At 44.1% G+C, this 27079-nt stretch overlaps 4 protein-coding genes and 1 pseudogene across 5 annotated transcripts; 4 read left to right on the top strand and 1 right to left on the bottom strand.

Moving 5' to 3' along the window:
- The first annotated feature begins 5828 nt into the window (after positions 1–5828).
- Positions 5829–9514, top strand: LOC135586349 (cyclin-L1-1-like; annotated as a pseudogene).
- A 1197-nt stretch (positions 9515–10711) lies between these two features.
- LOC135580833 (squamosa promoter-binding-like protein 9) lies at positions 10712–16949 on the top strand. Of its 2 annotated transcripts, XM_065151852.1 has the most exons (11): positions 10712–10841; positions 10944–11467; positions 11587–11747; positions 12063–12295; positions 12434–12508; positions 12602–12709; positions 12963–13080; positions 14276–14411; positions 15110–15272; positions 15681–16256; positions 16480–16949. In XM_065151852.1, the coding sequence occupies exons 2-11, from the start codon at positions 10944–10946 to the stop codon at positions 16786–16788; spliced, it is 2403 nt and encodes an 800-aa protein (XP_065007924.1). In that variant the 5' UTR covers positions 10712–10841; the 3' UTR covers positions 16789–16949. The 2 variants fall into 2 exon arrangements, with proteins under 2 accessions (XP_065007924.1, XP_065007925.1); XM_065151853.1 differs by lacking the exon at positions 16480–16949 and having other exon boundaries at positions 15806–15964.
- Positions 16950–17092: 143 nt separating this feature from the next.
- LOC135638642 (leucine-rich repeat receptor-like kinase protein THICK TASSEL DWARF1) lies at positions 17093–19296 on the bottom strand. The gene has a single exon (XM_065151854.1). The coding sequence runs from the start codon at positions 18835–18837 to the stop codon at positions 17641–17643; it is 1197 nt and encodes a 398-aa protein (XP_065007926.1). The 5' UTR covers positions 18838–19296; the 3' UTR covers positions 17093–17640.
- A 1465-nt stretch (positions 19297–20761) lies between these two features.
- LOC103986497 (uncharacterized) lies at positions 20762–21130 on the top strand. Its single transcript, XM_009404515.3, has one exon. It carries the CDS (start codon positions 20762–20764, stop codon positions 21128–21130), a length of 369 nt encoding a protein of 122 aa, XP_009402790.2.
- A 4917-nt stretch (positions 21131–26047) lies between these two features.
- On the top strand, positions 26048–26951 carry LOC135638019 (protein DMP3-like). Its single transcript, XM_065150946.1, has one exon. The coding sequence runs from the start codon at positions 26182–26184 to the stop codon at positions 26827–26829; it is 648 nt and encodes a 215-aa protein (XP_065007018.1). The 5' UTR covers positions 26048–26181; the 3' UTR covers positions 26830–26951.
- The last annotated feature ends 128 nt before the right edge of the window (positions 26952–27079 follow it).

Below are 27079 nucleotides of genomic sequence, written 5' to 3'. Positions count from 1 at the left end.
CATGAGCCCTGATTCTTGAGCCATCGGATGATGGCAGCAGCGGATCCAGATCAAGCGACGGCGTCCGCACCAGACGACAATGGATGTCCAACGCCTCATGGAGCTCAGCCCTTCCCGGCAGTGGAGGAGGCCTCCGGCGACTCCGAGACCAGCTTAGGTCCCCCCGGTGACGATCACGCTGTCTTCGACGGGGACGACGATGACCAAGAGTCGTGCTGCTGCCTTGACACTCATGTCATCGACGACGATAAAGAAGAAGAAGAAGTTGGTGAGGGCGATGAAGCTGTGGTGACTACGAAGGGAGGGGAGGAGGAAGAAGGTGTGGTGGATCCTGTAGAAGATAACAGGCTATTCTGGGAGACTTGTTTGGCTTCCGGATACCCTTAGAACGGTCACCTTACTGTAATCTCATCTTGCTATGATGGGCTAAACTTCTTGTGTGTTCTTCCCTTCCCCCCCACTCCCCCCCCCCCCCCCGTCGGGGCGATCTAAGCTGAGCTCATGCATCACAAGCTCAAGTTTCTCTCTCAATCTTCTTTCTTTTCTGCAGAGCTGCAAGACTTCAGTACAAGTTTTCCACCGAAAGCCTTCTCTCTGCAGTGGCTCCCAAAGCAACTTTACAGTCAGTATTCTTCCACGTAGAGCTCACCCGTTTCGGTTTCGAAGGTTCGACTTCCCACTCAAATCGTCGGTCCCCCCTTTTTTTTTTACTTTTAATTTATAATTATTAATAATTTAAAACAATAACAAAATTAGAATTTTTCTTTTTTTGTCTTTTTCTAGAACGACTTGTCCGAATCAAAATTAAAACCATTTGGTAAAATTAACTATGTGGACTCGGAGCAATAAGTTAAGTAGCTTATCAACTCTGTTTGATTTATATTAATTTTTAGTTTTATCTTTTCGACGTGAGACTACTTGAGATATTACAATTTTTTTCACTCAAGGATTTGATGCCCTCATCAATGCCCAACATATAAAGCGTAGCTCAATGATAACTTCATATTGTGACGAGTCCATTCATATTCAAACCCTTTCATCATATATAAATATTAGATTGATTATGATATTATTATTTTATAATCAAACTATCTAACCTTTCGTTTGATATAAACTAGATATTACAAATTTTTTCACTCAAGAATTTGATGCCCTTGTCAATGCCCAACATATAAAACGTAGCTCAATGATAGCTTCGTATCGTGACGAGTCCATTCATATTCAAACCCTTTCATCATATATAAATATTAGGTTGATTATGATATCATTATTTTATAATCGAACTATCTAACCCATCAGTTTTGTTTGATAAAAACTATTAGTCATGATGTTTAAATTAAGATTGATAATAATATATTTATTAAATTTTTATAAGTTAATTTTTAATCTTGACAACTTCCGATAAAACTAATCGAAATGTTACTTATATAAGTAGGTAGATAGAAGATGAACCAGATATGCTGCCTCTATATTTATGGACTCGTTTCTATAATGCGACCAAAACGAACCTCTTGCCTCCACAAAGCATTATTAAGGATGTGAATATATAATCCATATGAATGCTTAAACTTCTAAATTAATTCAAGAAATATATTGATATATTAGAATTCCATTTACAGTGCCCATTCAAGCCGAGAAATATAAGTTAAAGTTCAAGAATTCCACCAACCGATACGGACGGACACACACTTGACACTGATCCTGTAGGTGGAGTTTATGATGTGAAGGATTCGTCACGAGGGAGTTGACTAGTCAAAATATTTAATTCTCATGTGAAGGGTGCATGATCAGTAACATCAAATCGAGAGTTCATGTGAAAAGAAGATCGAGTTGGTGGAAGTAGCATGAGTTGACTATGCGTATGTTGACCAGATTGACATCCTTCGTCGGTAGTGCAAATGTTGGCGTGTATGCTGCGTCCTCCTTCTTGTACGGTGGTGCAAATGGGCGTAGTTTCCCGACTCCATTCCCTTCACGCTGTTTCCGCAGTCAAACGCGTTGATGCATTCACCGTATGCATGCGAGCAATCAATTCTATCAGAGACAAACGAGAGGATGTGATGTATGCGTGAGTTGAATCTTTCGAGGAGAAGACGTCAGCAAATCAATTCAAATGAGAGCACACACTACTTGTTTTCGATCCATCAAAGTCAACAACTTGTCTATCGATTAGCCTCCAAAGTCATACTTTGTAATCCGGTCTTTACGCCATGAAAAATAAAAAGTAAAAAGTGTTTATTAAAACCTCATCGTTATATAATCCTTTTTTTTTTCTTCAAATAATATATATTTTTTTCTTATGGATCGATCGATAGAATGAATCAATCTATTTATAATATTTACAATAACACTTAAAAATATTCTAATATATTTTTATATCATTAAAAATAAAATTTGTACTGCATTATAGATTTATAGTATTTGAAAATGTTATAATTTTATTATAAAAAATATTATAACTACATCGATTTATCCTACGGATCGATCCATAGGAAAAAAAAAAGAAGATAATACTGATGTTATAAAAAAAATCAGTGTTTTAATTTTTGAAAATAAGAGTGTTTATCGAGAAAAATCCAAAAAAAATTCCAAAATTTGTCTTTAAAATTATAGATATCAAATTAATTTTAGGAAAAAACAGAATATCAAATAATTAATTAACTAATTTGAATACTGAATGATAGTCTTCTTTCTAGAAATCCCAGCGCTCGTCTCTCTGGTCAAAGTCCATTGGTCAACGACGATCCATGTTCTAACGTCGAAGTAGATAAAAACATGGGCGTGACAGCGACCGGAAGAACGGGGCATCGCCGGTCCCTCCACTCTCACCCTCGTTCTACTTTGACGTAGTCAGTTCCTTGCCGACCGACACGTGCCCCTCCCGCCGCGTTTGCCACGTTACCCACAGTATGCGCCCCCCAACTTCTCACTTCCCTTTTTCCATAAAAGCCCCTAAAAAAATCCTATATATATATATATATATATATATAACAGAGAATAAATGTTAGGAAAACGTAATGTCTTTTTCCTAAGAAAAAGTGCATCACTTAAATATTATATATATATATATATATATATATATATATATATATGAATTTTTTGGACACGTTGATGTCGTTGTGCGGCAAATCAGCATATGATATAAGAATGTAGTGAGTTCTTCAACCATATATAGATATATATGTTTGGAGAGAGAGAACGCCCACCGGAGATCGTCTGCCGGTAGAGTGCATGGATTGGCGTCCTCCGAATGATGAGACGTGTGAGGTGAGCGGTGACTCGGAGGTCGACGACGCCATGGCGATCGGGATCGCGGCGGCGTACGACAGCGACGACGCGGAGTCCTCCAGCGGCTGCGGCGGTGGCGACGACGAAGGTGGTGCTGCCGGGCGAGAAGCCGACGAGAGGTGCATGTCGTGGAGTGGGTGGCTGGCGGAGTATGCGTCCCAGGACGAGGTGGTGGCGGATGTCGTCGTCGGCTGCGACCAAAAGGGAGCGAATGGGTCGGCCTCGGGCGTGACCGGCACCGAGGCGGCGATGGCGGACGCGGAGAGCGATAGGCTGTTCTGGGAAGCCTGCCTCGCCCATGGCTACCCGTGATCTCTTTGTGCTGTCGACCCAACGAAGATGCGAGGAAGAAGACGAAGGAAGAAGAAATATTATACTTTGTCGAAGAATCAACGCCTCCTCTTTTCTTGCTTCGATTCCATAAAGTTCATTATCTTCTTCTTTGTTGCTTTGTTGCAGAGACAGATAGCTTTGATGACTGAAATAAATGGGATGGGTAACTGAAGCTTTCATTCCAAGTGAATAGATGATAGAGAGGAAGACACAGAAAGGATTAAAGATAGAGAGATGTGAGATGAAGTCACACTATCAAATGGAATGGATTAAATGTGGTAATTTAGTCTTTTATATTATATCTAATCCTATATATATATATATATATATATATATATATATATATCTAACTCAAATCACACAGTCAAGTGTGCTAGAGAGTAGGTCAGATCTACCCTAGCGACTGAGGGTTTGACTATTTAATCCACATAGTGGATGACATAATTAGGTTTAACCCTCGGCTTAATAATAATATTTTATTCAATTTATTTATCTTTTATAGACACACCCAACACACCTGCCTTTTATTGTACATATTAATTCTAATTTGATTTATTCGAAAGGGAATGTGACAAGGAAAGTGTTCACGAAATATTTTATTCAAACTATAAAATATTATTTTTAATTGGATCAATTATAAAAGGCTCACAGTTCTTACTGATTTAAATGTTAAAGAGATTACGTTGCGAATTTTACTTGATTTTGATCTTTGTGTAAGTCGACATCAATTGATCTAGCTATTATTAACATTTCCTCGTTGATGCTAGCACGAGGGATCGTAAGGAATTGTTTGCTATAGGTGAGATAAGTTTGTACGATTTTACTCTTCCAAAGTGAATCATAAAAAAGGATAAAACCACTCGAGCTCATCCAAAGTGGATAATTCCTTACGAACCTTCGTGCTTACGTCGATAATAACAAATGATGACTTTATCATCTTAGAGTTTAATATAAATTATTTATTTATAAGGTTAAGCTTTTAATATTTATTAATAATCTAATTTAAAATCTTCATTTATTAGTATAAATCCAACAAACTATGTAGGTGTTTAAATCCAAATCCAATGTGGATTCACTAATTTATATACATTTCTCAATTTCACCTATTGCACCTCTGTTGGGTCTCAATTTGTCGGCAGGAAAAGGGTGCAATGTGTTGATAAACAATAGAAGAGTGCTCCGTATCTTATTATATTTGTGCTATACAGGAAATAACATTGACAAAAAAGTTCACAATGACATGATGATTAGTTTGCCTTTTGATTTTTTTTATTATTTTAAGTACCGCTTAGATATATCAAACCCTATCTAAAAAGACAAAAAAAAATACATCACCACACCAAAAAAAAAAAAAAAACGAGTTTAAATTCTTAATTTGAAAAAAAAGAAGATGTGGGGTAGAACATCAAATAATTTGGTTAGGTGTTGACGAGAATCGAATATGTGACGTTTATCTTATGTTAATACATAAATATCTTAGTACCTTCATATTGATAATATATAAATTAAACGATAGTAAACATTCTAACATTTCAACACAATCGATTCGACCTATATGAACACGTGATCCAATGTCTATAATAGCAATAAAAGATATATTAATTTAGTTTCTAACATGAACACATGATCTCTATACAAAAAGATAATATGTGGAGGCTAATTATAAATTATCCTTATAATTAGTTATATTTAGTATCACACATTTAAAGTTTAATATCTCTCTATGCAAAGAAGGATAATATATATATCTATTTCAATCCGTGACTAATTATAAATATATTTATAATTAGTTATATTTAATATTATAATCCTTATATTTTTAAAAATTACATTGTATCCCTCTAATTATGAAAGTAAAATATTAAGGTTCTTTTCGTATGGTTAAAAATTAGAGATTTTGTTAAAACAACGTGTTAATTATTTTACTTTTATAAGTATAAAAATGTTAATATAATTTTTAAAATATACATATCAAAATATTAAAGTTAGCTAATTATAGTATGAATCTTTTACTCTCACATGAGACTTCATCCACGAAGAAGTCCACAAAAGAGTATATCGGATGGGCTCCGCAAGCAATATGGATCCGCGACTCCAGTCATGACCGTGGTTTACGTCTGCAAATATCACGGGTCGCGGGCATACACCCGGATCCGATATAGCCCAGTCCGATCCAACCCAACCCCAATCGAACGACGAGGGATGAAGCAGGAGTAAAAAATCCCCAATTCGCGCCCCCCACCTCGGCGCCTCCTCCGTGTCGCCACCGTCTCCGCCGGCCGCCACCATCTCTTTCCGCTCCTTTTCTCTTTTACTTTATGGTCGGATTGGATGGATTGTGAGGGTTTGCATCTCATTGAAAACCCTGGATTCTGTAGCGATCATCTCCTGTAAATGAACCTTGAGCTTTTTCAGTTTGATCTTTCAACGTCGCCAAAAGTTATAGTTGTTGAATATGTTCATTTGGGTAGGATGGTATATACTGCAGTCGACACCTTCTAAGTCACCGATGAGCGGTTGAAGAATCCCCCGTCGAGCAAAGATGGGATCGATGAGGAGACGGAGACCATGCCGCGGGTGGCACCTCATCCGAGAGAGCGGCATTCTTCTTAGACGGTGTCCTTTTCCCCGTACTTGTGAATATTTTCTTGCTTGTTGATCAATTAGAAGTGATTTCAAAGAATTATCTGTGGCACGGTATACGTCAGCTTTACAACTGTGGGTCTCCAAGTGTTTTTCTTTTGTGAGTTCCTTAACTATTACGACCACAGGGCAGGTCCTTCTCCATTGGTTCTACTGCAAGAAGTCCTTTGCCCGCTTTAGCGTGAAGGTTTGCATCTGGACCTTAAGCTTCACCTTAAAATTTACTCTCTTTTTTTTTTTTGGGTCTCTTGAGCAATCGTTTTATGTCTATGTTTATTTCATTGATAAACTGGATTTTTGTTAATTCGGTTGCTGCAAGCTGTGTGTGGTTAGCTTCGAAGTCGGAGGAATGCCCAAAAAAAGCAAAGCATCTAATGATTGTCTTCCACAGAATGGAATGAATGTAGAAGGGGAAAACCTGCCAATAGAGCTATTGGATGTCTTTTCCAAGGTTAAATTATCTTCTCTGTACTTTTCTTTGTTTCTTTTGGGGTTTGAATTTTGAGTTCAGTAATGTCTCTTATCAAATTATGTAATCTCTATGCAGATGTGTGTGGTTAGCTTCGAAGTTGGAGGAATGCCCAAAAAAAGCAAAGCACCTAATCATTGTCTTCCACAGAATGGTATGAATGTAGAAGGGGAAATCCTGCCAATAGAGCTATTGGATGTCTTTTCCAAGGTTAAATTATCTTCTCTGTACTTTTCTTTGCTTCTTTTGGGGTTTGAATTTTGAGTTCAGTAATGTCTCTTATCAAATTATGTAATCTCTATGCAGATGCATTTGATTGGCACAGGTTAGATCTTTTAGTTATTCTGCTTTTATTGTTTGATGTTATTTTATCGCTAAAGGTTTCTCATTCTTGAAGTTATACCAGATTAGTGCATCACCATGCTGGTTGATGTCGTTTTTTGCTTATATATGCTGTTCTTTCTGTCTTATTTTCACAATAGAAATATACAGAGCTGATGAACGATTTGGTTGGGACCCAGCAACATTTGCTGAAAGAAATGGACTTTATTTGCCATGTTGAACATCCTCATAAGTTTATATCCAACTAGCTTGCAACACTAGAAGTACCTCCTCAGCTGAGGCAGGAAGCCTGGAATCTAGCAAATGATAGGTGCTTTCTTGTTTTATTTTTTATTTATAAGAGCATTGCTGTTCCCGATGGTTAATTGTCATGGTAATTTTATCCTTATACTATTTCTTCATATATTTTTCATGTTCTAGAGATTCTTTGAATGATTCAGATTATTTGTTAATACTTGGCTTTTCATTATTCCAGCTTATTATTTCTTCCTTGTTGTTATATATTTCTTGCCCATAAACTGATTTATTATAGAGCATAAAGCTGCTTATACTGATCCCCCATAGGACCTACATTCATTGGTGGGAGAACTGGTGCAGTGGATTTGCCCTTTTAATTCACATATATTACCCAAATATGGTGGGCAGAACTTAAAGAGTTGCAGTGTTGACCATGAGTATGAAACACAATCTGGATGTGTCTAGGCAACAGATGTCTCTTGGAAGATTGAGGCATGGGGTCGAGTCATGCTAAGTGAGGCTGTTCTATCATGATATATGTTCATGAATGATTATATATGTTTGCCTACCTCATTAATTTTGTTGTTTTAAGATGTTAAAATTTTCATATATATATATATATATATATATATATATATATATATATATATATATATATATATATATATATATGTATAGGGAACTTAATACATAAAATCCAGCAGTGATTAAGTTGTGAATTCAATAATGAGCCCGTGTGGGACCTACTTGCGGGCTATTGCTGCTTCCAAACGCCGGGCAGTTAGGCAAGAGGACTAAGTCATAAACGGCTAGTGCTTTTTTCAATAATTATTATTATGTAGCAAGTAAAGTATGTTCTTTTTTCACTCTTCATAGAGATTTGTCCTTTTGCATTTTCAGAAAGCCTCATGTTAGACTGACAATTTTCTCCATAATTTGCAAGTTTGCGTACAACTCTATGTGTTCGGTTCAAGAGTGAAGTGGTAGCATGAGGTGTTGTATATGCTGCAGCCTGCAAGTTCCAGGCCCCCTTCCTGAAAACCCACCCTGGCGGTTAGTTTTTGATGCAGCTAATTTTGGGATTGATGAAGTTTGTAGAGTTATTGCACATCTCTATAGTCTTTCCAAGGCCCAGTATCTTCCAATGTATAAAGAAAATGATTCTTTCACCTCAAGAAATAAGATCCAGGATCGGCAAACTCAACTTCAGAAGGTATTAATGCAACCAAACAGTTTGAACTTTGTGGCCTGATTTGGTCAACTCAACATGAATTACAGCCCACGATCACAGATTACTGCATGTTATTTTGATTAGGAAAGTTTGCTTGACGGTGGTACCAAAGATTCCAGTACCCCAAAGCTCGGAGCTTTAACTACAGATGCTAGTTTGTCCAAAGCAGCAATTACAAAAGCATCACCACTAGACGAATTAAAGGAAACAATGAAACTTGGGGATGACAGTAGGTGAGCACCTGCTGAAGGTGATTCCAAGGAGGAGACTAAAGTGATGCCTAAGATTGATTCTAATTCTGACTCCAACACAGATAAGATCCGTGAGAGAGATAGGGAGAGGACAAAGACCAGAGATCATGATAGCAGAGGTAGAGACTCTGGTTATGATGGTAGGGTCCAGCACTCTGACAGTGATAGGGAACGAGAGAAGGATCTAGAGCGTGAAAGAGAAAAAGAGCCAAGACATAGTGGCAACGACGAGGGATCAGGTGCAAATATCAAAGTTCATTTTGCAGTTTAGTTTTTACTTATGTACATCCGTTTCGTTACCCAGCAATCATGTAAGAGTTCATTCAATACCTAGCAGATTCACTTGAACTATATCCTGCATCCATTTGATCATGAAAGTCCTCTCTTCTTATAGGATAGATACTCGCGGCATCATTCATCACGAGGCATGTTGGCATTCTTTTTAGTCTTATCATTTTTAATTTTCTGGGAACCAAAGAGTTTTTTCATCGAGACTTTATGTAAACCGTTTCTGAAAATTGCAGTGAATATCATAGCTCACACACATCTTGTGGACGAGATCGACATGAGAAAGATTGGCATAGACATCATCCATATGATTGAATGAGCATTGATCATTGTGGAACAATTGAAACTTGTGACAATTGCGCACTCGCTTGTTGTCAGGGGATTTTCTGTTTCAGTTGCTGCTTATGTTGATTGAGAAGGTTGCAGCCATAATTCAAAGCGCAATAGTGAAACTCCGACTCTTATTACCATCTGTCTGGCATCTTCTTGTGTGACCATCACATCCTAATAGCTTAGTACTATCTAGCTACTAAGCGATTGATTACTATACCGATGTGTAGTTCTTACAGCCTGCAAAAATCACTATCTTTCTAGCTTTTTACAAACTTGATTCCCGGTGCTATTCAAGAGTACCCATCACTTTTTTTGTTTGTTTGTTTCGGTTTTCTTGTGTGATATGTTTGCTGTTTTCTTGAGAGCTTTGTCCTGTAGGCCAGTGGTGCATTGCATCATCTCATTATGTTCGATATGATGCAACCAGATATGGTTTAGGATCTGATGATGTTTATGCACTAAAGAATAGAATAGCCATTTAATTGTTTGTAGTCAAATTTGGGTGCATAGCCTCTCAAAATGGTAGCGTCCTCACAAGTGAGCTCCAAATCATCTATGATGACAACAATTGGCCATTGGCATGGCCAACTCATGCTTCATCTCAACAAGCATTTCATGAATGTGTCACATACAAAACTGACAGATACTCCCATTTATTTGAATCCACCCCTCCAAAGCACACAAACAGAGATGACGACCGCAGGAGCATTTCTAATGTCATGGATAATGGATCACGTCATGAAAATGACACATCTAATTTTAATGGTTTGACTTGGAAAAGAGAAACAACAAAATAAATGTGTGCCATAAATTAAAAGAACTCTGCTGCTGTTCTGAAAGAAATTATATAGTCATTAAAGAACTTTCTCAATGAAAGAATCTAATAATAACATAACCATTTTTGACTTCCGGGCGGATTCGGTCTCGGCGAACGGACGGCTCTGAAGGCGGTTTTCACGCCACACAATCGCGTCGAGTCGTTGTCCGTTCTTCTTCGCCACAAACAAGTCGTCATGGAATAGAATAAATCTTTATCCGGCACCAAATGTCACACGGGACGCACTCAAAACCCCACTTGCAATCTCTTTTTTCTCTCTCTTCTCTCATTCATCGCATTCCCAAAAATGGTTATTTAACATTATATCTATATATCATTTTATATATACAAATAAAATTTTAAATATATACTTAAATGATGAAATTACGATAAATAGAAATATTCTTTAGAAAATAGAAAAAAAAAATCTTTAAAAAGGATATTTGCTTCGAGAATTTGATTTCTAGCGCGCATGTGCAGAAGAAATGGAAACGAAGACTACTACGAAATGGCGGTTATTTATGTCACATCACGCGGACGCTCCTAAGTATGCTATAGTGGTAGTGGGAGGAGTAGGAACCGATCGCCATCCTCTCAAACGACGGGCGGGTGAGTCGTTTACCGTCGAGAATTACCCTCTCTCTCTCTCTCTCCTCCCAATCCGCCGGGCTTCTTCTTCTTCTTATTATTACAGAGTTAGGGTTCTTGCAGATGGAAGACCAGGAGACGGTCTCCGGCGCGGAGTCCATTGCGGCCGCCTTCGAGTGGGGAGGGCTTCTTGACTTCGCCGTCGACCACGACGAAGACAGCAGTCTCTTCCCTCCTTGGACGATGGGTGCGTCGGACCCCCCGATGCCTCCTCTTCCGCCGCATACCGCCACGCTGCCCCTCGTCCGCCCGCCGAGCGCGCTCGCCGGAGAGGGCTCCGCCCTGGCCCGCAAGCGAGATCCGAGGTTCGTCTGCTCCAACTTTGTGGCCGGACGGACCCCTTGCTCGTGTCCGGCGGAGAAAGAAGACGCTGGGACGACGGGTGCGGCTGGCAGCGAGAGGAAGCGAGCGAGGAAAGCACGGGCGGCGCCGGTGGCCGCCTGCCGGTGTCAGGTGCCGAGGTGCGAAGCCGATATCGGGGAGCTTAAGGGTTACCATCGGCGTCACCGGGTCTGTCTCCGCTGTGCTTGTGCTTCGTCCGTGGTTCTCGATGGTGAGAGCAAGCGGTATTGCCAACAATGTGGCAAGTAAGCTTTCCTCGAATCTTTGTTCGTTTCGTTCCTCTTTCTATTTCTAACCCGAGTTCTATGGAATACTGACCTCTCGATGATCAATAACGTGCAAAGGAATTTTGTTGCTTTTACAGATTTCACATGTTGTCCGATTTTGATGAGGGTAAACGTAGCTGTAGAAGAAAATTAGAGCATCACAATAAAAGAAGGCGGAGAAGACATGCTGATAGCATATCCATGACTGAACAAGACAAAGAACATCAAAAAGGCCTACAACCTACTGAATGTGGGACAGGTGTGAATAGTGGAATCTGAATACCTTCCCATTCATATTGCTCATCTAGATAGCAATATAACCAAATTCTAGATGCAATTCGAAATTAGTTTAGTTTGTGATAGGGATAGCTTCATATCAGTATATTCCGGTGTTCAACAAGAAGTTCACTGGCTCATCTAGAGGGGAAAAGTTTATTTAATTTTTTAATACCAAAAGAGTCTATATATTTAGCGAACCTATGGTTGAGATAATCTTGTGACCATATAATCGGCTTTGATTTTGCACAACATTTGGCACAGACACCTTATCTACTTCTGCTTCTTTGTTGTACAGAGATGTTAAATGGACTTGCATGCCAGACCGATGAGAAAGTTGTGACCGACAAACTAATTGAAAGAAATGTTCCTTTCGAATCAGATGATGGATATGACCAACAAACTAATTATGGCAGTGGTTTTTTGCCCTTTGCTGCATCTGATGAAACTCAGAACGAAGAGAAAGCTGATAACTCCAAGTCTCCAATTTCTTCTACTCTTTGCAACAGTAAGAGTGCTTATTCATCCGTGGTATGTTCATGAACTTTGTCATTCCTGGAATTGAGTTCATCTTTACTGCAATGTTCTGTTTTAAGAAGCTTTCATTTCCATTCATGTATTTGAACTATGTTTATTACATATACCACATGAGGGACTACTTGTTTGTAGTGTCCTACAGGTCGAATATCATTCAAGCTTTATGACTGGAATCCTGCAGAGTTTCCAAGACAACTTCGGCATCAAGTATGTATAAAAACTTGTCACTTCATTGTTCATTATGGATTTTCTCTTCAAGATCCCAGAGGCTAATTTAATAATTATTTGTTCCGAATACAGGTCTTTAAGTGGTTGTCAAGTATGCCTGTTGAGTTGGAGGGTTATATTCGACCTGGGTGTACTATATTGACTATATTTATAGCAATGCCAGAGTTCATGTGGGAGAAGGTAGTGGATCATTTATCTTAGAACAACACTATTAATCCATTATTCAAGGTTAATAGGTCATGCTCAACTTTTTTCTGAGTACTATGGTTTCTCAGGATATCATCTGCATTGTTGAGTAATACATGAAAATTGAAGGAACATTGCATTTAGACTATTAACTTAAATTTTTGGTAGTTTTCCTCTTTCTATCTAGTCTGAATAAAAGATGGTCCTTTCTCTAATCAGAGTTATGGTATGACCTTGCTTTACACAGTTATCACAGAACGCGGTTAGCTGTATCCGATACTTGGTTTATGCACCCGATAGCCTGCTCATTGGAAGAGGCAACATTCATATTTACCTATGTAACACTATTGTTCAAATTTTGGAAGGTATGTGCTGAATTTTTTTTTTATGGACAAATAATGTTATCTTTTTGACATTGCTAAGTTTAACTGGATATGTGGCTTCTTTAAGCTCTTTTGACTACCATCTTAGTGCAATGTTATCTGCCCACCTGTGTGTTTGTATGTCTGTATGGATGTATGAAGCTAAATTCACACACACACACACAAATATTATATATATACGTGTGTGTGTGTGTGTGTGTGTGTGTGTGTACATGTGTACATACATACATACATACATCAATATATTTATATATGTATATGTATATATGATTTATCTGTACATATGTATGTTTATAGGTACATGCATGTGTGCTTACATATGAGCACGTATACATGCTAGAGCATAGTAAGAATATTGCTATTAGTGAGCAAAATACGTGATTATGCAGATATGCATCAAGGCAATAAAAATAGTGATACAAATGATGCACATTCATTATTGGTAAAAATACTGATATGTGATTATGTATATTTGTAGAACATATTAAGAATATTGATATCAATGAGCAAAATACACCACAGAATAATTTACCACTCATTTGATATCCAATAGATTATATGATGGAGGGGCACATGTGAAATAGGACAGATTCAAGTTAGGTCTTATATAAGTTTGTGTTAATTGTGACAGAGTGATGTATTGAATATTTTCCTATTATTGTTGGATGATTTTCGTTGTAATTTTAAGTTTTAGTGATGAACTAAGAGGGTCAATGAGAGTCCAATTTGATACATATTCTCTTGAAATTCTAACTATTAGGAATCAGGTTTCTGACCAATGAGAGCCCACAAGAAAGAGAGAAGAGGGGAGGAGGAGGAGAGGATGGCTATTTTGATAGTAAACAGTTGTCTGTCAACAGCTTCATATTAAAAAACTAACAAAATTCAATTTCTGACTATACAAGGCGGTTGGTGCTGGTTGCTAGTTGGACCAATAAATATCTGTTGGTATGTACTAGTCCAACTAGTTTTTGAACCTGGTGCCAGCACAGGTGTGCAAGTGGCAGTCTACGGGAGCAAATGAAAAAGAACGTGATTTTGGCTCTTTTATATTTGTGATTTTAGACCACTTATTTTTGTGGATTTAGACCAGTTATATTTGCTCAATGATCAAAATTGGTATTTAAGTAGGCATTGAGTTTCATAATTTTTGAGACTTTTTGCTCCATGAATTTAGATCAAACTTCATTGATGAGCACCAGGATGGAGGTGCAAGTTCCGAGGCTCCATTATGTTTATCCTACCTTTTTTGAGGCTGGCCAACCAGTGGAGTTTATTGCCTGCGGCAGCAATATTAACCAGCCCAAGTTTAGGTAAATGGCTACTAATATGTGTGACCTTTTTGTTGCATAATAAGTATGACTTTGCACTTGCATCAACATATTGTTCTTGTTGATGTTCTAGATACTTGCATTTTTTTTTTTGCAGTTGTTTTTTCTTCTCTAATATTATTAGATATCAGTGCAATGGCAGCAAAGTATCCATGCAGCCGAACCCAAAGAGTTGGGACATTGCAACTTTGTTGTTGTTGATATCATTGATATATTAGGACTCAGGAGCAGCAGCTCTTGCTTTGTATGATTTGTACACATCTTGATATTGGTACTTCTCGTCAATCTGATAGAACTATTAACAAGCAGTGATCTGGAGTAGAATGATTTTTTTGCTTAATATTCTTAGGATTTGAGACACCATTAAACAAGGTTCTCTAGCAGTTTGATGGTTCTTATTGATCACAGTAGTTATCTTGAATTTCAATTTTTTATGATTTTTTTACTTCAAAAATTTAGAAATAACATCACCGGCGATGACATCTGTTAGTTTGCATTTTCTATTGTAAGATTGCGTGCTAGAATTAGTGATGTTGTTATTCACTATCTCTTGAATGAAAAACTTAATAATGTTACTCGCCTAGTTCCTTTGATTTGTATCCAGTTACTGGTGAGTGTTTCGAAGTTTCAATTCATTTAATTGTGTAGAAATCACACGAAATTAATACTTTTTGTCGCAGGTTTTTTGTGTCTTTTGCAGGAAAATATCTGGGGTTGTATCAAGAGGAGATCACACCATGCAAAGTAAATGACATGGATTCTCTTTGCCATTGTGAACATCAGATGTTCAGGATAAATATACCTCAGACGGATTCTGATATATTTGGACCTGCATTTATTGAGGTTCGTATTTTCAAGGTTTTCTGATTCACTCATGGTAAAATGTTCCTTTTTGTTTTATCGAATGTCAACTTGAAGTTGCTCTGTATATCTTCACGCTTTTGTGCATATGTTATACCTTATAGTCCTGTTGCATCAACGGACCTAATTTATATTGGTGGATATAGTCCAGTATCTATTAGCAGATATTAGTATTTTGTCTTCCTGTTCATAATTACATGACTATACACTGTAATTTTATGTATTATCTGTGATTAGACATTTACTAAAAATTTATTCTGTACGAACAATAAATTTAATTTGCAATACAATGGCTGAAATGTTGTTCGAGTTGGATGCTCGTATCCTCTCGGTATGTTGTTGATACTACCAAATATCTTCTCCCTAAATTGCAAAACTTATCTTTTGTAGGTGGAGAACAAATTAGGAATTTCAAACTTTGTCCCTATCCTTTTCGGGAACAAACTTATATGTTCAGAGTTTGAGAAAATATACAGAAAAATTTGTGACGATTGCTGTTTAGATGATATTTACAGGACGACAGATGTTGATGCCACTTCACGTTCCTGCAAGTCTTTTGTCTCGAAACAAACTGGTATCTCAGCACTACTTTTGGACTTTGCATGGGTCCTTCGAAATCCTGTCTTAGAGAAAAGAGAAGAGCTCCTGAGTTCAACAAACATATGGAGGCTAATGAGACTATCGAAATTCCTACTACAGATGGAGTCTTTTAATCTTCTGGAAGTTGTACTACACTACTTAGATGGGATAAATTTGCCGAGCTTAAAATGCAACGCAAATGACACTTGGGATGATGATTGGTGTCTTTTCCTGAATTATATGAACCAGGCAAGGGAAATTCTTTCTCAGAGGAGAATATATCATATGAGATTGGAATTGGGTTCAGAGAACTCAAGCTGTCGCTCTGATTTTTCACAAAGCTACCGAGACTCTGACAGGAAAAATAATGTGCTTTATGGAAATCAAGTAAGTAAATTAAATTTCCCAGCCATCTTTGCTCGACCATCTCTCCTAGTTGTTTCATTTGTTTGTTAAATTTGTAATATTACATTACTTGTGTCATTTTTATTTACTAAGACAAAGGATACTGTCTAATTTTTAGCTGAGCACTCATTGAACTTTCCATTTTATTATTCAAATACTGCAGCCGCTGACCTTGCTACGAAGTAACACAATATTTGTATTCCAGGATACAGGGAGGAGAAATAAAGATGGTGATCAAGAAGAAGAAGAAGAAGAAGAAGAAGAAGAAGAAGAAGAGCACGACGCTTCCCCCGTTCTAATGTCAGAACGAGGCCAAATCCCAAACTGCCATCCCAAGGAAGGGAGGTTACGGGGAACCTCACTCACCGGGAAGACGGCCATGCATGTTGCCGTCCTCGTAGCAGTTTCTGCAGTAGTGTGCTTCTCGGCTTGCCTTGCTCTTTTCCACCTTAACAAGGTTGAGGATATTGCGCTGTTCTTAAAGAGGCGTTTGTTTGACAAGCAACAGCCATGACGGAGAACCCATATGCTGCACTTGCTTTCCACACCCGTTTCTCACACGAGGTACCTCCCTTCCCTCTTGAAGTGAACCCATATGTACTATCTCTCTTGAAGTGGACCCAAGATTTGGTGCTATTTGCTGATGGGACAAAAAGTCAGAGGTCCCTCGGACTAGATGTTGATCTTTCCTACCCATGACCGACACCTGGACTGTAGCTCCGCCCCATGCCCCAAGGAGTTTTGAGGGATTAAAATTATTTGGTAGGGGAGACTAATATGATTTGATTCCTTCCTAACCATAGGATGGTAAAGCCTAATAGTAACCTTCTTCAGGACAGACATAGCTAAGCACTAGGCAACAAAAGTTATATTACCGATGTCCTCTCTATATTACCATTAACCTCAACAGTGACTGCATCTAACAATTTGTGCACACTTGGATGTGCCAAGCCAGTCATTGATGAGTAGCCATGCTGCTCATCTGCAGATTATTTGTTGAGATTTTAAATCCATTTGGAATTCTTCGGGGCTTTTAAATCCACTCGGTCCACCGCTGTTTAAACCCTTAATCATAACGTTTAAACTGATCAAAACCTTACACTCCATCTGGGATGAGACTATAACACCGCATATCGAACGATGTAAGTCTTTGAAGTTGTTGTAGACTTTTGAGTGTAGGATTCCAAAAGTATGCAGTAGTATGCCCCCAAAAAAAATATCAAAATGTGTAATAATTACTCGCCCCAAAATACACTTAATTTTTTTTTTTTTTTTGTTGTATTTGCAGTGAAGAAAGGTAAAAATCTACCATTTTGTTTGAAAGAGAAAAAAATTCGCTGCTCTTCGGCATATCTGTCTTCTTCCGTCAGCCCTTCTTGCCGCCGCCGGCACACTGCTGCGGTGGCCGCGCCGTCCTTGGCCCGGCATTGCGTGGGCACGGCGCGTCGACCGGCGGCACCAAGCAGTTGTACTGCAGGCACAGCGAGGTGCCCGCCGGCACCGACGCAGCCGTCCCGATCCGGAATCCCGTTAGGTAGTTGTGGTGCAGGTAGAGCACCCGCATGCCCCCCGCCACCACCCGGTCCACGATCGCCGCCGGCACATCCCCCTCGAACCGGTTGAAGTCCAGGTACAGCCGCCCTGCTGGCGCCAGTTCCGCCGGCACTTTGCCGGTGAACCGGTTGTAGCTGAGGTCGACCGTCGCCCCCGACACCGGGAGCGGGCCGCCCAGCCTGAGGGGACCGGAGAACTGGTTTCTCTGCACCTGCAGCCACGAGATGGGGAAGGTGAAGAGGATTCCCGGGATGGGACCGGAGAGCCTGTTCGCGCTTAGGTCGAGGAAGCTGAGCCGGTTGAGCCGAGGGAGAACTCGATCGACGTGGCCGGAGAGCCGATTGGAGGCAAGGGAGAGGTAGATGAGGGAAGGGGGCAGGGACGGAACGGAGCCGGTGAGAGCGTTACTCCTGAGATCGAGGCGGAGGAGAGGGGCAGCGACGGAGGCGGGGACGGGGCCAGCGAGGCGGTTGTGGGCGAGGATGACGGTCCGGAGCTCCGGTAGGCGGAGGAGGGCGGTGGGGATGTTGCCGGATAGGAGATTGTTGCTGAGGTCGAGGGTCCGGAGGCCGCGGAGGGCCGCGAGGGAGTGCGGAAGCGGGCCGGAGATACGGTTACTGGCGAGGGCGAGGAAGCGGAGGCCCGGGGGAAAAGCGGCAGGGAGGGAGCCGGCAACGAGGCCGGGGACGAGGGACAGCTCCTCGAGCGCGGAGAGGCGAGCGAGGGAGGGGGGGAGGCTGCCGGAGAGGCCCGGGGAACCCGCGCGGGGGTCGCCGAGGGAGAGGGCGACGACGCGATCGCCGGAGCAGACCACGCCAGCGAAGGCGCAGGGATCGGCGGTGAAGTCCCAGCTGGCGAAGAAGGCGGAGCCTGGGAGGTCGGCCAGCGACTTGCGGATGGACTGCAGCACCAAATAGTCCACTGGGTGCAGTATCGCCGACGCCGGGACGAAGACCACAAAGAAGACCAAAAGGAGTACGGCCTCCACCCTCACTTCAGGTGACTGCATTGTCAACCAGAGATTCACAGCAGCACAACAAAGACCACGACCACCCTCTCTCTCTCTCTCTCTCTCTCTCTCTCTCTCTCTCTCTCTCTTTTGGGGTTACGGAAGATAAAATGGAATGGGGAGTAGTAGCATATTATTTCAGGTGGTGGTGGGGAAGGGCACGAAGAAGCTTTGAAATGGTGGGAACCAATAGAGGAGCGCAGCAGCAGCAGAGTGCAATGAAGGATACGGGGGGAAGGAAGCGTGGGGACGAAGTAAGTTGGCTTATTGTGTGGTGGCAGCTTTGCCTCCTCCTCTCGCGCACTCACTGCGTTGTAGCGATAGTGTGCTCGCTGCTCATCATTTTGGGGTTGGACACGAAGGCGAGAGAAGAGCCCTCTCCTCCTTCCTCTTCTTCGACATCCCGGGAAGGGATGGAATGGTCCAACGCCATCTTATTTTTATGCCGTGGCCGCTTTTTTCTTTTGCTTCTTTCTAAGCTCTTTTGGATTGTCCAAAACATTTATTAGCTGTCTCCCCGACTCCACTCTGAGTCCGCAGCGAACAACTCACCAGTCTCTCGTGAGTCTCCTTCTCTTTCCTCGGCAGTCTGTGGGACACATTTATTTAGATTTGTCTTCACATCCCGGTCTTTCATATGAATACTAATGGCTACAGACCATAAGCTGAGGACAAAACATGTTACGATCCCATGACTCGCATGAGTCGCAAGAAACTACCCCCACCATGACGGCTGTGGAGGAGGAAGCACGCCGGTGTCGGAGGTGGGGGGATGCGGCGCGGGCTTTTTGTAGGATTGGGAATGGCGGGAAGTGTTGTTGTTTTCCATGTCGGACTCGTGTTGTTGTCTGGTCCAGTGAATCGACTGTTGCCTGTAGCCGAGAATATATTGTTCCTTGCGCGCAGTGACCACTCCCACGTACGTATACGTACAAATATACATCTTCGCCGTTCCTCTCTCGGCGTATTCGTAACGCCCGACTTGGACGGCAGCAGTGGCAGTAGCAAGATGTGGGGCCCGTAACACCAAACAGCAACGACGTTTCCCGACGACGTGGCAGCCTGTGTTCGCAAGTCAAAGACGGTGGTGCCAAACGAGGCAGTCATACTTGGAACGGAAAATATGGTGGCTGTCTGTCACGTACAGCTAATCCGGACCAGCTTTCTCCTACGCACGAGCCGTCGCCTTTTCCTTTTTGTGCTCTTCGTCTTCTCGGGTTTCTTGTTGGCATGCTGCGTAACACGTGAGATCCACGTGACCGGTAGTGGCTTCCATATCGAAAGAAAGACATATCCAATCGGAAAGATGATAAGATAAATTGTATAGAATCAGTACCGTTTCCGATCACCAGCATTGGCAATTAACTCGTTCCGATTCAGTCTTTTAGGGCGAAGCAATTGAGCCACACATTTGATCTGGTCAATTCGGCCCTATTTTGAATCCGAACCATCAAGTGTTAGGTCACGTCAACGTGTCGGACCGGATCATAGTTTTTCTTGATCGTGCGGTCCAATTGGGAATTTTAAATTAGACGATAATAATATATATGTAATCGAAATGGCATCGGAAACAAAAGGAATGAGTGCGCGGGCCCCACGCCAGCAGGGAGAGCCAATCAGATGCCGCGTCGGAGGGAGCGGAACGGCCGCCAAACGTGTCCGAGGCGGCGCCAGCAAGGACCAAACGGGCCACCGTTACGTCGACGCGGGTTGACCGGACCGCAGAGTTGGACTGCTTCCAACCCCCACCACATGGCTTCGATGAGTTCGTTCTAACCACTCCAAAGAACCATCGTCGAAGTCGCCTCGTGATGCCTTCAATCCCCTGCTTCCTTCCTTCCTTCCTCCTCCGCCTCCTTATAATCCCTCCCTGCTCCTCCTCCAGCGCTCAAAAAGCTTCAGTCTTTGCTTGCCATCCACCGCCATGACCACCCGGGTGTTGCGACCCCATAACTTCCTCGAAGCGCCCATCCCCGCCCTCGCCCCCCGCCGGAAACCCAGTCCGGTCTCCCACCGCCGGCCTCCGCCGGAGGGCAGGAAGCAGCGCGAGCGGTGGGCGAAGCCGACCAAGAGAGCCGACTCCGCCGGCGGAGACCGCCGGATGGGCAGGAAAGGCTGCGAGATGCCGAAGAGGGGAGAGGCAGCGGCGCAGGTGTACGCAGGGACGGGCTTCTCGAACTCGCCCTCCCCGAGCGCGCTGCCGCTGCCGAGGTTCTCCTTGAAGAAGGACGCGCCGGCGGTGGGGGAGTACTTGGCCACCGTGGCGCTGAGGCGAATGCTTCGGCTGGAGTAGGTAAGAAGCGCAGTCGGAAGCTGATAGCTTCTCTCTTCGGCCCTTTTCGCCGTGCTTCTTCGAGTCAGGTCGAAGGCCTACCGTCGATTTTTTTGAAGGACGGAGAAGGAAAGAAGTGACTTTTGAGGAAGGAATGGAAGATTAGGTGCAGTGGTAGGTGGCTTCAATCCTGTGTTGTGATTTATGTGGGTAGATGATACCGAATTCGTCAGAATTGTTGTTCAGTGGCTGTCAATAAATCAAAGAATCATATCTTCAGTGACCAGCAGCAGTATCGGTGAATTCCGAATGGGGAAGACGAAGCAGCAAACCGAATCGAGGAGCTTCTGTGTCCATCTCCGGTGGTTGTTTGGAACTTGCGTTCCCATCCCCATCCCCATCTCATCCTTCGTCCTCAATCTGATCTTTTTGGTGGGGGCAAAAACGTAAAGTTCTCGTGGCTTAGACGAACACGTTGTTTCTCTGTATTCTCTCTTCATTAATCCATTTTATTTGAGAAAAAAATAAAATTATTAACAAAAGTAAATAATAATAATAATTGTAAAGATGTTGAACTTTTGATGAAATATTTGGAATAAGGTGCAAGAGGCAAATATTTATTAAGATGTTGAACTTTTTATGAAATATTATTATTTTATTTTTTTTTATTTTACTTATAAATTTTTTGAATATATAATTTATATGAACATGATATTTCTATCGTTTGGGAATAAAACTGTGAATCTTTTGACACCAAGATTGATAAATTTAGAATCTAATTACTTACCTAAATTGTTATTTCAATTAATCATACAAAATCTGTAAAATAGAGACTATTAATTTGGATATTTTAGTGCTCTCTTGCTTACAACTTTATGTTAAAAACTCTGATTTACATAAAACATGATTTATCATAAACTAAACTCATAAATCGAGTCTTATTGTAATTACTATCCTCATCATATTCCCCCCCCCCCCCCCCCCCCCGAAAAGAAGCTATGCGTCGGACATTGTAATGGGAGTCCGAGGCATGGCTTAAGCTTTCAAACGGGCTGGCCGCGAAGGTGCGGTCTCGGGAAAAATGACGCTGAGGAGCACGACGTAGGCGGGCTGGCCGCGCAAGTGTGTCTCGGGGCCAGGGGCTGAGGTGCCGAGGAGCACGACGCAGGCGGGTTAGCCGCGCAAACGCGTTCGGGGAGCATGGGGCCGAGGAGCACGATGCAGGCGGGCTGGCCGCGCGGGTGTGTCCCGGAAAGCATGGGGCCGAGGAGCACGACGCAGGCGGGCTGGCCGCGCAGGTGTATCTCGGGAACATGGAGCCGAGGAGCACGACGCAAGCGGGCTGGCCGCACAGGTGTGTCTCGGGAATAATGGAGCCGAGGAGCACGACGCAGGCGGGCTGGCCGCGCAGGTGTGTCTCGGGAGGCATGGGGGCTGAGGAGCACGACGCAGGCGGGCAGGCCGCGCGGGTGTGTCTCGGGAACATGGAGCCAAGGAGCACGACGCAGGCGGGTTGACCGCACAGGCGGGCAGGCCGCGCAGGTGTGGTCTCGGGCATCATGCGGCCGAGGAGCACGACGCAGGCGGGCAAACCGCGCAGGTGTGGTCTCGAGCATCATGCGGCCAAGTAGCACGACGCAGGCGGGTAGACCACGCAGGCATGTCTCGAGCGTCATGCGGCCGAGTGATGAGGTTCGGACGGGAAGGCCGCCGTGAGGGGAGCTCAGCCGTCTACTGCCGAGGCAAGTGGCTCGGGCCGAGGGACACAACTTAGGTGGGCAGGCCGCGCTGAGGTGGACTCGGGCAGTCTATGTCCGAGGGATCTGATAAAGGCCAAAGGATGTGACTCAGGCGGGCAGGCCGAGTGAGGTGGAGTCGGGCAGTGAATGGCCGAGGGAAGTGGCTCGGACCGAGGGACACAACTCAGGCGGGTAGGCCGCGCTGAGGTAGACTCAAGTAGTCTATGGCCGAGGGAAGTGGCTCGGACCGAGGGACACAACTCAGGCGGGCAGGCCGCACTGAGGTGGACTCGGGTAGTCCATGGCCGAGCCGTGTAGAGTCAGAGGGGTTTAAGTTGGGGCCAACCGCGAGTCGAGAGGGGGTCAGGTAGATATTGAACCTTCGCTCAGAAGAGACTGAGGCAGGGCTTAGATTTCTTTTCATGAGGACTGCATCGAGTAGCCACCGCAGGTGCTTGGCCTCTCTTATGGAGCCCGCGGTCGGAGGTCGTCCCTTCTCCTCACGGTCGCCCAGGCCTCGGCTGCGATGTACCGGTTAGCCCGTTGGAGCATCTCTGGCACCGTAGCGGGAGGTCGCTCCGCGAGGGACCAGAGGAATCTGAAAGGTCGCAGGCCTATCACAAACGCCTGCACTAATAGAGAGGGGTGAGTGTCCGGCAAGCCCCAGATTTGCGTGGCAAAGCGATCCACAAAGTGTGAGAGGGGCTCATCCTCCCTTTGTTTGAGTCCGAGGAGTAGTGCCGCGGAGGGCTTTGGTCGTGCACAGGCTACGAAGTGGAACTCGAAGTCATTGGCGAGCTGGCCGAAGGAAGCGATCGTTCCGGTCTCCAAGCCGCCATACCACGCGTGGGTCAGCCCTCTCAGAGTGGTAGGAAACGCTCTGCACATCGGAGCATCAGAGGTTCCGTATAACGCCATTTGGGCGCGAAAAGCAGCTACATGGTCCGCTGGGTCAGTGGAGCCATGGTAAACGTCCAAAGGGGGGAGCTGGAAGTCTAGGGGGACTGTCAGGTCCCATATCTCGGGTGAGAAGGGAGACCCTTGGTGTGTGTTCTCCCCGGGCTCTCCCTTGGACATACGAACCTCTTCCTGCACCTCGTCGAGCTGCTGGCTAACGAAGCGCAACTGGGCCCGTAGGGAGTCCGAAGAGAGCACCTTGGGTTCCGGGCGGTCGCTCGGGTTTGTCTTCACTGGATCCCGGAGCGAGGCCGGTCGGACCCGAGGCGAAGTGGGGGGTTCCGGTGGTGTCAAGTGGGCCCGAACGGGCGCCTTGCGTTGTCGCAGTGGTTCGATCGCGGGCGGGTGCGCCGGATGAGAAACGAGTGGGATAATGGTTTGCACCATTTCCATCAGAGCTCGGACTTGACGGGCGAGGTCCTGAAAGGCCTCGGGTGACACGGGCGTTGAGTCAGCTGGGGCGCCGTCGGGCGGCGACAAGCTTGGGTCGTTAAATATTCGCCAATATCGTTCGGAGGTCGTGGCGGGGTGTTCGTCACGATGGTCTCCGTGCGGGGGATGTTCCCCCGAGGCTTCGGTCGGGTGTGACCTCTCAGCCGTGGGCTCATCTGAGCCGCTCGGGTGATCACCCGACATTCCGGGCCCTCCTTCTAGCGCCAATCTGTTAGTGTAAACAACTTTGAGAGTCGTGGCCTCGGGGCCGACGCGGCTCGGTTCGGGTCCGGACATCGGGGATCTCTCCGGGGCATGCCTCGAGCCCACGGGGTCAGTCCGGTGTGGTGGTTCGATCGGGACTGGGTCGCCGTCTCCTCCGGGCAGGGGCTCGTCGTCCGCGCGGCTGGCGGGGACCCTCGGCTTCGCACCTGCACAAAGGTCGGGTCGGGAGGCTCGACCCGACCCCTCCGACAATCAAGTTAGCAGAGGATGTGGAGGGGGTTTCAGAAGAAGAAGTGTTTGTATCTGTGTCCCCCCCCTTCTGATGAACGAGAGGGTATTTATAGGGAAGCTTACTGCTGTTTGATGTGCCCATCTGCAGGAGGCAGGCTGATAGCGTTTGACATGGGCGCTGGCGTGGCGTGAAGAACTGCGCCTGAGTAGGTGTTAATGCGCCTCGGCCGGTGTTCCGGTTCGGTTGACCGAGTGCAGTCGCGCCGATCGAGGCATGAGGCGTCGGCTTACGTCAGCCGAGTCTTATTGTAATTACTATCTTCATCAATAGTAATAATAATAATAATAATAATAATAATAATAATAATAATAATAATAATAATAATAATAATAATAATAATGTAGAATAAGAATGTGTTTTGATCCATCAAAAGTCACATCCACACATCATCATGTGGTGGCTATAAAAGTCGAATTGCACAAAATGTTCTCCTATCGTTCAATTCATGCTTCTGAGTATGGCGATACAACTTGGGAATCCATCCATCAATGTCAGATTTGGTTGATATATCATTCATTACTCTCAACCCCCCCAAAAAAAAAAGACTGCACGAAATGCATCAGATTGGCCATCACCAATATTACTTTCATTAACCCAAACACGCCATCTCATTATTGCTTCTTCTGTCATCTTCACAACGTCAGACTCTGCCGAGTCTTATGGCCTTCTTCTTCTTCTATCTCACGTCGCGATGCCATCCACATCACCACACGCAACATAGCGGATGGCTTCCTTATCCATCAAGTCTCCGTCTCTCGTTGCATATCATATCATATCACCACCAATTAGCCAAGTCAAATCCATCATTGGTGATGCCTCACTCGGTCGAGTGTTGGGAAAGAACATATAAATAGAGAGGTAGATGCAGTCGGTCGAGCGTTGAAGATGAACAACACGAAGGAGGAACGTTAAAGAAATTGATCATTGGGTGTGAAGTTGCACTACTAATCTTTATCTTAATATCAAGATATTTCTGCCAGTCACACATCATTCAAGCACGTAGAAAACAAAGCGCATGCATGGCGATGCCATCAATCTTCTCCCGCATTGATGGCATCGGATTGTTGGTCGTCAGCTCCTCAAATTACATCATAACGTGTGTCTGATCTAAGGAAGAAACTATTACGTATTATTATTAGCTCCGATAAGTATTTTTAGTCCTAAAATAACTTCAATCTTTTGGTGATGGAAATGCATGCCTTATATCGAGATTTTGGTGATGGAAATGCATAAACAATACAAAGTCTGATGCTTTTAAGACCTTCTCGAGTGGATCTGAGGAGATCGTGTGAGAATTGGTAATCATACATTTGACTTTTTTGGTTTGTTCTTTTATTGCTGATTTCATCGTATAGTCTTGCCGGTCTCATTGCAATTAAATGCCATAGCACCGCAACGTTCCTTCGCCTCTCCGACGTAAACCAGCGATGGCCGCTTCTTCATCTACTCGTATGCCCGAGATCAGGGAGACGGAGGAAGGGCATGCCGCACGCGCGAGTCCTCCGCCGACGCCGACCACGCTGGTGATAGACAAGACCCTGTCGACGGCGGCGAACCTCGCGCAGCTCCTGCCGACCGGCACCGTGCTGACCTTCCAAGCCCTCGCCCCATCCTTCACCCGCGGAGGCGCGTGCTACGCCTCCAACAGGTGCCTCATCTCCGTCCTCATCGCCCTCAACGCCGTCTCCTGCGTCTTCTTCTCGATCACCGACAGCCTCGTCGGCGCCGACAACAGGCTCTACTACGGCGTCGCCACGCTGCGGAGCCTCTACGTCTTCAACTACAACGGGGCGGACGAGGAGGTGCGGAGGCGGGTGTTGGGCGACCTGGAGGAGTACCGGCTGCGGCCGCTGGACTACGTGCATGCCGCCTTCACCGTGTTGGTGTTCCTGACGATAGCCTTCGGCGACGCCATGGTTCAGAACTGCTTGTTCCCGGACGCGGGTCCGAACGCGAGGGAGCTGCTCGTGAACCTGCCGCTCGGCGCAGGGGTGGTGTCGACGCTGGTGTTCATCGTCTTCCCCACCACTCGCAAGGGGATCGGATACACTAACACGGCACCCACTTCACAGTAGATTTGCTACATGTTGGTTTGTCCATTAGAATCGCGTACGTGAATCCTTGTTCTCGTATGATCGATTAAACTGTAATTGTATGCACTTTTATGTATTATATATGCATAAATATAATAAGAAAAACAGATTCTTATTTTTGACCCCCTTTTTGTTATTTACAATCCTCTTGTTGCGGCGTCAAGCAGCACCGGCGATGACGGCCAGTGGTGTCGACGGTGGCTGTATCAACAGCAGCGGGGATGGAAAGCGG

Source organism: Musa acuminata, chromosome BXJ3-5, assembly GCF_036884655.1.
Source record: "Musa acuminata AAA Group cultivar baxijiao chromosome BXJ3-5, Cavendish_Baxijiao_AAA, whole genome shotgun sequence".
Taxonomy (NCBI): Eukaryota; Viridiplantae; Streptophyta; class Magnoliopsida; order Zingiberales; family Musaceae; genus Musa; species Musa acuminata.
Note: the sequence above shows the minus strand (reverse complement) of the source record. Positions and strands in the feature narration are given on the sequence as shown.